At 43.5% G+C, this 11,173-nt stretch overlaps 1 protein-coding gene across 14 annotated transcripts in view; it reads left to right on the top strand.

Moving 5' to 3' along the window:
- Positions 1-11,173, top strand: part of LOC115155914 (peripheral plasma membrane protein CASK) — a 210,463-nt gene that overhangs the window by 158,727 nt on the left and 40,563 nt on the right. For all 14 annotated transcript variants that reach the window (XM_029702980.1, XM_029702986.1, XM_029702988.1 and 11 more), the window contains exon 6: positions 1,830-1,932. In XM_029702980.1, coding sequence (XP_029558840.1) covers positions 1,830-1,932 — 103 coding nt within the window. The remainder of the gene's footprint in view (positions 1-1,829; positions 1,933-11,173) is intronic.

Here is an 11,173-nt window from a genome sequence, read left to right as displayed (position 1 = left end):
AGCAACAACGGCTCAGCCGCGAAGTGGTAGACCACACAAACTCACAGAAAGGGACCACTGAGCGCTGAAGAACGTAGCGTGTAAAAATCGTCTGTCCTTGGTTGCAACACTCACTGAGTTCCAAACTGCCTCTGGAAGCAAGAAGAACTGCGTCATTAAATGGTTTCCATGGCCGAGCAGCCTCACACAAGCCTAAGATCACCATGCGCAATGCCAAGCGTCGGCTGGAGTGGTGTAAAGCTCGCCGCCATTGGAGCAGTGGAAACGCGCTCTCTGGAGTGATAAATCACGCTTCACCATCTGGCAGTCCGACGGACGAATCTGGGTTTGGTGGATGCCAGGAGAACGCTACATGCCAAAATGCATAGTGCCAACTGTAAAGTTTGGTGGAGGTGGAATAATGGTTGGGGCCTGGGCCTTAGTTCCAGTGAAGGGAAATCTTAATGCTACAGCATACAATGACATTCTAGACGATTCTGTGCTTGCAACTTTGTGGCAACAGTTTGGGGAAGACCCTTTCCTGTTTCTGCATGACAATGCCCCTGTGCACAAAGCAAGGCCGATAAAGACATTTTCGAGATCGGTGTGGAAGAACTTGACTGGCCTGCACAGAGCTCTGAGCTAAACCCCATCGAACACCTTTGGGATGAATTGGAACACCGACTGCGAGCCAGGCCTAATCGCCCAACATCAGTGCCTGACCTCACTAATGCTCGTGGCTGAATGGAAGCAAGTCCCCACAGCAATGTTCCAACATCTAGTGGAAAGCCTTCCCAAAAGAGTGGAGGCTGTTATAGCAGCAAAGGGGGGACCAACTCTATATTAATGTCCATGATTTTGGAAAGAGATGTTCGACGAGCAGTTGTCCACATACTTTTGGTCATGTAGTGTACATACTCAAAGGATTTAGTTAGTTAGGTAGACACACACACACACACACACACACACACACCACAGAACAGCACAGGAGTCAGTCTGTCAGACACAGGGTGGAGGGATAATGGATTTACCAGGGTGTTTTGCAGTGTTTATGATTATGTTGTTGTTTTAATATGCTCATATTAAAAGAGCCTATTTTATTGGAAGTAAAATGTTAACCCTACAGATACACTTGCAGATTCCGCTTACAGCTTGACAAGAGCTGACAGAATTCTTAGCAAGTCCTATACCTAGATCCTATACAGATTCTCATTCGCTCACACTTTTTTCTTTGCTTCCCGATGTACAATATTATGTCTGACTTTCCACTGTAGTGGTGTACTTCTAGGTTTTAGGGTGGGTGTGAGGGTGTGTCTCGTATTTAGATTATATTTTATTGGTGGGTGTCTCCTTTAATGGTTTAAAATAGAACATACTACAAGCAATTATAAGAACAAACACATTCTTCAACAATGAGGTCCTTCATTAACAACTTGAACTGTCCTAGAGGCGCCAGAGCCTCTGCAGATCATTCCATATACGGAGCGCCAAAAAAAATCTGATTTCCCTAATTCTGTAGTGGTCAACGGGACCTCCTAGAGTTAGCCATCACTGTGATCAGGTCTGGTGGCTCGTATGTCTGTAATTTAAGGTAAAGTAAAATATGGCGGAAGTTTGCACAATTGGCCTTTATAAACAAAAAGAGAGCAGTGCATGATCTACGAGACTTAAGCGAGGACCAGCCTATTTTCTGATACAGAATGCAGTGATGTGTACTGAACCTTTTGCCCATAATAAAGCGTAGATCACTATGATAAGCCATTGGATGCAGTTTAAATATTATACTAGTTATTTCATCAAAAATGTAATATATTGTTCTCTCTCTTCCTTTCTTTCCCTTTGTCCTCCAGCCCCACTGTGTCCTCCTGGCGTCTAAAGAGAACAGCGCTCCAGTGAAGCTGGGAGGGTTCGGCGTGGCCATCCAACTGGGCGAGTCAGGACTGGTGGCTGGAGGTACACAACACACTGCATGCTGGGAATGTCCCTGTGCATCACTCAGATGTTTGAAGATCTGAATTGGGACTGGCTGTCAGGCTCCGTCCAATATCCACACTAGAATACCACATGGAATGAAGCAGAATGTACTCGCCATGCATTCTAAATGGTATCCTACTATGGATATTGGGAAAGAGGCTATATCGAGTTTATGTTCCAATATCTACACTAGTATACCATTTAGAATGCATGGCCAGTACATTCTGCTTCATTCCATGTGGTATGCTAGTGTGGCTATTGGAGCGTAGCCGCTCTCTTCCTTCCTGTCTCACACAGGAAGGATACAACTTTTATCAACGTACCGTAGTCGGTACTTGTAACTAGTACCTGCAATCAGCTTGTTTCTGCTATTCATACATTCAAATAGTTAATTAATAATACAATCAAATAATTGGGAAAGACTGGCACCATTTCATTGGACAGACTTAGATTTCTGGGGTCAACTATCCCCTTAAAGCGCAACTGAAGGCCATAAACAACTGATCTGATAGGCTGTTTTCTATGTGGCATCGTTATTAGTCAGAAACATTTATTCTAGTGTCAAAATTTACTACAGTGTAAATAGGTTAATTTTGTTCATGAAGTCAGTTTTTCCCCCCAAAACTGTCTTTTGTAAGTGAGTTTGTCATGACTTGAAGGTTTGGTTTTGATTTCGACAATGCTCTCTTACCCACTAACATAGGATACACAGCTGCAGTTGTTGCGCTCTATCCAATCCTACCGCAGAACACTCAGACAGTGAGACAAACCTGCCCATCAGCGCAGAGGATCACACTTTGTTTACATAGGACAACAGGTCTCACATTTTTTTGACATTTTACATTTTAGTCATTTAGCAGACGCTCTTATCCAGAGCAATTTACAGTAGTTGAGAAGTTGAGAAATACTGCACCAACACCTTAGCTAGATGTAAAATTGCATGGCTAAAACCTCCTCGGCGAAAAAGTTCAAATGAATTACAGATTTCTTAAATTAGATTCATTCTGAATATTTTGTGGAAATAATACTGACTTTGTTCCTATGGTGTCTCATGGGGGACAAATATCAGTAACTGCCACATTGAACCACACCAAGACTTAAATCAAGTTGTTCTTAATGAGCAACAGAGAAACACATGCGTAATCAGTGTGTTCAGTCGCTCCAAGGGTAATGCCACATGTAGGGTACCAGATGTATGAATGAATTGTTAGGTTAACATTTCACTTGAATGAGTGTTTTCACAGCAGACAAGATAAACCAACAAACTATGCTCCCCAGTGCTATCCATTCACCCTGAATCAGGGAGGAATAGATATTTATCTTCATCCCTGATGCATTGTAATGCATTAGTCATGTTTTTGACACTTCAGCTATCAGCTTTCTTCACACATTGGTTTGACCCAATAATCAAATTTCCTCTTACTAACAAATCAAATTGTATTTGTCACATGAGCCAAGTACAACAGGTGTAGACCTTACAGTGAAATGCTTACTTACAAGCCCTAACCAACAATGCTGACACGTGTGTGTTTTAACAGGACGTTGAAACTACACACCTGTGTACATGGCCTGACCTTAGAATAGGAATTAGACCTGACTGTGTCTGGTCAACGCCTCATGTTAGCACACACAAAAGAATTGCCAAAGACTCCAGCCACCCAAGACTGTTCACCATGTTCCCGTCCAGCAGGCAGTACCGGTGCATCAAGGCTCAGTCCAACAGACTCCTAAACAACTTCTATCCCCTGGCCATAAGGCTGTTAAATGGCTAACAACTACTGCTCTCCCTCTCCCACAGACTATCCACACTGACTCTATGCCCATCCACAGGCCTCTACCCACTCACTGCCACTCTTACTCACACGCACACACACCTACTCACATACACACACCCTCACTCACAGACTCATTACTAATTACCACATGCTTACACCCAGTGGTGTAAAGTACTTAAGTAAAAATACTTTAAAGAACTACTTAAGTCGTTTTTTGGGGGTATCTGTACTTTACTTTTTATACTTTTACTTCACTACATTCCTAAAGAAAAGAATGTACTTTTTACTCCATACATTCTCCCTGACACGCAAAAGCACTCGTTACATTCTGAATGCTTTAGCAGGACAGGACAACGGTACAATTCACACACTTGTCAAGAGAACGTCCTTGGTCATCCGTACTGCCTCTGATCTGGCAGACTCACTAAACACAAATGCTCGGATTGTAGATTAAGTTTAACTGTTGAAGTGTGCCCCTGACTATACATAAATTAAAAAACCAAGAAAACTGTGCCGTCTGGGTTGCTTAAAAGGATCGGACCCTTTATTTCAATTTTCACCTAAAATGACATACCCAAATTCAACTGCCTGTAGCTCAGGACCTAATGCAAGGATATGCAGATTCTTGATACCATTTGAAAGGAAACACTTTTAGGTTTGTGTAAATGTGAAATGAATATAGGAGAATAGGGTAGCCTAGTGGCAGGGTAGCCTAGTGGTTAGAGCGTTGGGCTAGTAACCAAAAGGTTGCAAGTTTGAATCCCTGAGCTGACAAGGTACAAATCTGTCGTTCTGCCCCTGAACAAGGCAGTTAACCCACTGTTCCTAGGCCGTCATTGAAAATAAGAATTTGTTCTTAACTGACTTGCCTAGTTAAATAAAGGTTAAAAAAATAACACATTAGAGCTGGTAAAAGATAGATAATACAAAGAAAAAAACATTCTTTTTTTATCATCTTTGAAATGCAAGAGAAAGGCCACAAAGTAAACTCAGCAAAAAAATAAACGTCCTCTCACTGTCAACTGCGTTTATTTTCAGCAAACATAACATGTGTAAATATTTGTATAAACATAAGGTTCAACAACTGAGACATAAACTGAACAAGTTCCACAGACATGTGACTAACAGAAATGGAATAATGTGTCCCTGAACAAAGGGGGGTCAAAATCAAAAGTAACAGTCAGTATCTGATGTGGCCACCAGCAGCATTAAGTACTGCAGTGCATCTCCTCCTCATGGACTTCACCAGATTTGCCAGTTCTTAATGAGATTTTACCCCACTCTTCCACCAAGGCACGTGCAAGTTCCCGGACATTTCTGGGGGGAATGGCCCTAGCCCTCACCCTCCGATCCAACAGGTCCCAGACGTGCTCAATGGGATTGAGATCCGGACTCTTCGCTGGCCATGGCAGAACACTGACATTCCTGTCTTGCAGGAAATCACGCACAAAATGAGCAGTGTGGCTGGTGGCATTGTCATGCTGGAGGGTCATGTCAGGATGAGCCTGCAGTAAGGGTACCACATGAGGGAGGAGGATGTCTTCCCTGTAACGCACAGCATTGATACTGCCTGCAATGACAACAAGCTCAGTCCGATGATGCTGTGATACACCGCCCCAGACCATGACGTACCCTCCACCTCCAAATCGATCCCGCTCTAGAGTACAGGCCTCAGGGTAACGTTCATTCCTTCGACGATAAACGCGAATCCGACCATCACTTCTGGTGAGACAAAACCACGACTCGTCAGTGAAGAGCACTTTTTGCCAGTCCTGTCTGATCCAGCGACGGTGGGTTTGTGCCCATAGGCGACGTTGTTGCTGGTGATGTCTGTTGAGGACCTGCCTTACAAGCCCTCAGTCCAGCCTCTCTCAGCCTATTGTGTACAGTCTGAGCACTGATGGAGGGATTGTGCGTTCCTGGTGTAACTCGGGCAGTTGTTGTTGTCATCCTGTACCTGTCCCGCAGGTGTGAGGTTCGGATGTACCGATCCTGTGCAGGTGTTGTTACACGTGGTCTTCCACTGCGAGGACGATCAGCTGTCCGTCCTGTCTCCCTGTAGCGCTGTCTTAGGCATCTCATAGTACGGACATGGTAAATGTATTGCCCTGGCCACAATTTATTGCCCATGCCTCTTGGAGTGGGTCTTGGGTGTCCGGGAGGATGCTCTTGATGTGAGCCATGACCAGCCTTTCAAAGCACTTCATGGCTACCGACGTGAGTGCCACGGGGTGGTAATCATTTAGGCAGGTTACCTTCACTTTCTTGGGCACAGGGACTATGGTGGTCTGCTTGAAACATGTAGGTATTACAGACTCGGTCAGGGAGAGGTTGAAAATGTAAGTGAAGCCCCTTGACAGTTGGTCCGTGCATGCTTTGAGTACACGTCCTGGTAATCCATCTGACCCAGTGGCTTTGTGAATGTTGACCTGTTTAAAGGTCTTGTTCACATCGGCTACCAAGAGCGTTATCACATAGTCATCCAGAACAGCTGGTGCTCTCGTGCATGCTTCAGTGTTTCTTGCCTCGAAGCGAGCATAAAAGGCATTTAACTCGTCTGGTAGGCTCGCGTCACTGGCCAGCTCGTGTCTGGGTTTCCCTTTGTAGTCCGTAATAGTTTTCAAGCCCTGCCACAGCCGACGAACGTCAGAGTCAGTGTAGTAGGATTCAATCTCAATCCTATATTGATGCTTTGCTTGTTTGATGGTTCATCTGAGGGCATAGCGGGATTTCGTATTAGCATCCGGATTAGTCTCCAGTTCCTTGAAAACGGCAGCTCTAGCCTTTAGCTCGATGAGGATGTTGCCTGTAATCCATGGCTTCTGGTTGGGATATGTATGTACAGTCACTGTGGGGACAACGTCATCGATGCACTTATTGATGAAGCTGATGACTGAGGTGGTGTGTTCCTCAATGCCATTGGATGAATCCCGGAACATATTCCAGTCTGTGCTAGCAAAACAGTCCTGTAGTGTAGCATCCGCGTCATCTGACCACTTCCGTATTGACCGAGTCACTGATACTTCCTGCTTTAGTTTTTTCTTGTAAGCAGGAATCAGGAGGATAGAATTGTGGTCAAATTGGCCAAATGGAGGGAGGGAGAGAGCTTTGTATGCGTCTCTGTGTGTGGAGTAAAGGTGGGCTAGGATTTTTTCCCCCTGCTTGCACATGTGACTTGCTGGTAAATTTTGGTAAAACTGATTTAAGTTTGCCTGCATTAAAGTTCCCGGCCACAAGTAGCGCAACTTCTGGGTGAGCATTTTCTTCTTTGCTTATGGTCTTATAGAGTTGGTTGAGAGCGGTCTTAGTGCCAGCTTTGCTCTGTGGTAGTAAATAGACAGCTACGAATAATACAGATGAGAACTCTCTTGGTAGATAGTGTGGTCGACAGCTTATCATAAGGTACTCTACCTCAGGCGAGTAATACCTCGAGACTTCTTTAATATTAGACATCGCGCACCAGCAGTTATTGACAAAAAGACACACACCCCCACCCCTTGTCTTAACAGAGGTAGCGTCGCTGTTCTGCCGGTGCATGGAAAATCCCACCAGCTCTACAGTCGTGGCCAAAGGTTTTGAGAATGACACAAATATTCATTTTCACAAAGTCTGCTGCCTCAGTTTGTATGATGGCAATTTGCATATACTCCAGAATGTTATGAAGAGTGATCAGATGAATTGCAATTAATTGCAAAGTCCCTCTTTGCCATGCAAATGAACTGAATCCCCCAAAAACATTTCCACTGCATTTCAGCCCTGCCACAAAAGGACCAGCTGACATCATGTCAGTGATTCTCTCTTTAACACAGGTGTGAGTGTTGACGAGGACAAGGCTGGAGATCACTCTGTCATGTTGATTGAGTTCGAATAACAGACTATCGATATTTAGTGTCCATGGCCAGGAAACTCCCCAGACCTTAATCCCATTGAGAACTTGTGGTCAATCCTCAAGAGGCGGGTGGACAAATAAAACCCCACAAATTCTGACAAACTCCAAGCATTGATTATGCAAGAATGGGCTGCCATCAGCCAGGACGTGGCCCAGAAGTTAATTGACAGCATGCCAGGGCGGATTGCAGAGGTCTTGAAAAAGAAGGGTCAACACTGCAAATATTGACTCTTTGCATCAACTTCATGTAATTGTCAATAAAAGCCTTTGACACTTATGAAATGCTTGTAATTATACTTCAGTATTCTATAGTAACATCTGTCAAAAATATCTAAAGACACTGAAGCAGCAAACTTTGTGAAAATGTATATTTGTGTCATTCTCAAAACTTTTGGCCACGACTATATATTGTCCGTTTCTTTATTCAGCCACGTCTCGATGAAACATAAGATGTTTCAGTTTTTAATGTTCTGTTGGTAGTATAGTCTTAATAGTAGGTCATCAATTTTATTTTCTAACGATTACATGTTAGCAAGAACAATGGAAGGCATTGGGAGTTTACTCGCTCGCTTACGGATTCTCAGGAGTCCCTGCTCTGCGTCCCCTTTTCCAGCGTATTTTATTCACGCAGAAGGTGTGGATCTGGGCCTGTTCCACTGAAAACAGGATGTCCTTCTCATCGGACTCATTAAAGGAAAACGTTTCTTCCAGTCCACGGTGAGTAATCGCTGTTCTGTCTAGAGTTCATTTTCGGTCATAAGAGACGGTAGCAACAACATTATGTACACAATAAGTAAAAAAATAAGTTACACAAAACACACAAAAAAAATACAAATTGCACAATTGGTTGGGAGAATGTAAAATGTCAGCCATGTTCTTCGGCGTCATCTTCAGGTGTGCATGTGACATATAACTTCAAACTTGAAAACACACACTCAGAAGCGTAGTAAAGAGTTGTAGTAGAATATGAATATCAATGATGTTCCAGTTTCTTTGGAGGTTTGTGGCTTCTGAAGCCAGAAGAAAGACCACTTCTTCTTTCATATTCAGTAGAAGTGACATTCTGTTCAGAAAAAACAAGAAGTGATATCCTGTGTGTGAGCATGTGTGTGCGTATTCATGTGTCCACACTTGTGACTTACTTGACTTAAAGTGGAACTGCACCCACTGATTTGGCCTCGGTTTTTTTGGCTTCCTCCTCAAGAAATGGGGGCGGCCAGCAAGAAATCCTTGCCACCACCAAGACACACCCATCTGTCAGAACCTTGCCCACAGCTGTTTCCCCCCACTCAATCACAGAAAACAAACCTCCTGCCGGTTGAGTTCAATAACTACTGACAGATGTATGGTGAGATGCCAGAAGAAGTTTTGAATAGGTCAGTAGCCTACAGAGTAATATGAGAAGAATGCAATTGCTGAATTTAGATTTTCTAAACTAAGTGTTTTGATAACTTCCTGACCAGTTTAGGTGATCATTTTGTGATGTTCCGGGGACATCCTAGCAAATAATTGTTGTTTGCAGGGCTTTTGCTGCCACAATGTCTGTGGTTAAGTCAGGTGGAGGCTGGTTTGGGATTTCCTCAAAGTGTTATCTCCAGCATTCCATTTCTTGGGATTTTTTGGTAAGAGGGTTTCCCGTTTATCTCTAATGGGATGGCTTCGGCTCCTGTTCTTCCCAGCCAGCTGTCCGGTGATCTTGTACAGCTCCTTGGAATTTTGTTGCTTTGGCTGCTGCCTCCACCTCGCTAGCAAGCTGTTCCTTGTGTGCTTTCTTTTCCCTCTTTCTGACCACCTTGTTTCTATGTCGGTATTCCTGCTGCAGACTTCCTCTCTTGGTGTCATCCATTTCCCAGTTGAGTTTGAATTTTGTCTCCCTCCTTGCCTCTATTTCTTTCCAGGTGTCATCTGTCACTTGTCTCTAAAAGCGTCTGCTAAATGACTAAAATGTACCTGTGATTGTCTTTTCTCCAAACTTCCCTGTGGCCTTGTACTTCTTCGCCAGTTCTTGTGATGGCATTCTTGCATCTTGACCACTTGTCATCTATGTTTTCTCTCAATACTCAAAATACTTGAGATACGCCAGGAATGGGGAATACTGTATCTGGCTATTTTGTAGTTTTCTCGTCTCAAATCGCCCCTGCGTCCTACTGCCAACCTTCCTCTTTACTGCTAACTTCATCCTGAATTCTCCTATCAGGGGGTGATGGTCTGAGTCAATGTTGGCCCCTCTTTTGACTGACATCCAGAAGCACTCTCCTCCATTTCCTGGTTATTGTTATGTGATCAATCTGGTTTTCTGTGGGCCAGGCATACCCATGTGGCTTTGTGGGTGGGTTTGTGTGGGAAGAGACTACCTCCAATTGTTCTTTAAAAGTAATTTCCTCACCATCTTAAATTAGCATGCCCCTTTCAAAAAGTGTAGAACTAAGAACAGATATAGCCCTTGATTCACTCCAGACCTGACTGCCCTCGACCCGCACAAAAACACCCTGTGGCGTACTGCACTAGCATCGAATAGTCCCCGCGATATGCAACTTTTCAGGGAAATCAAGAACCAATACACACAGTCAGTTAGGAAAGCAAAGGCTAGCTTTTTCAAACAGAAATTTGCATCCTGTAGCTCTAACTCCAAAACTCTGTTGGTTTTTGTCGCACTGCTTTGCTTTATCTTGGCCAGGTCGCAGTTGTAAATGAGAACTTGTTCTCAACTGGCCTACCAGGTTAAATAAAGGTGAAATAAAATTGTGCTTCTCCAGTTGTCGTTTTATTTTCCAATCTTGGCATTCATGTCTACCAGTACAATTTAGATCAGTCTCTCTTGGGTACTTTTTCAATAACTGCTTGTAGCTGTTGATAGAAGGCATCTTTTTCTCTTCGAAGTCAGCTGAGTTGGTTGGAGCATAGCACAGAGGAAGAGGACGGTTTCACTTGTGGTGGTTGTCATTTCCCCAAAGGTGTTCCATCTGCTTTCAGACTTCAACAATGCTCAGGTTGTATCTTCTCTTCTCTCTAGCTAGTTGTGACAGCTTTCCTGTCTGGTAAAATGTACTGACATTCCAGCATCCAATTCTCATTCCTGACTTGAGCTATAGAAGACTCTTCTTCCCCTGGACTTTCAGTTGAGTTTGGGCCAGGGGATTCATGGGCACCTTCTAGAGTAGTCTGTTCAGCTAAGGTTTTAGTGATGTTGTGTTTCCATAGTTTTGCTTTCTGAAATTGTTTTTGAACAACTGAATGGGTGACTAGGAATTTTCAAACTACCAGATATTTGGTAACTTTCAAGGATTTTATGCAATCTATCACAAGACGGGTACTTCAGATTTTCACAGGTGTCTGTAATTATCTCTGACCCTCTGTGGCCTTTTCACATGTAAAATATAATAAGTAATTAAATAAGATTATACAAAAAATTACCAGTTACAATAGATTTCCATAGATTTTCTGTTAATTACCAAAATAACCAAAGATTCCGGTAACTGGTAAATTACCAGTAGCTTCGCAACCCTTCCCAGGCAGCTGTGCCCACTGTTATCTGCAGTGGTCGTAGATTATTTTC

This window comes from Salmo trutta, chromosome 20, assembly GCF_901001165.1.
Source record: "Salmo trutta chromosome 20, fSalTru1.1, whole genome shotgun sequence".
Classification (NCBI taxonomy): Eukaryota; Metazoa; Chordata; class Actinopteri; order Salmoniformes; family Salmonidae; genus Salmo; species Salmo trutta.
Note: the sequence above shows the minus strand (reverse complement) of the source record. Positions and strands in the feature narration are given on the sequence as shown.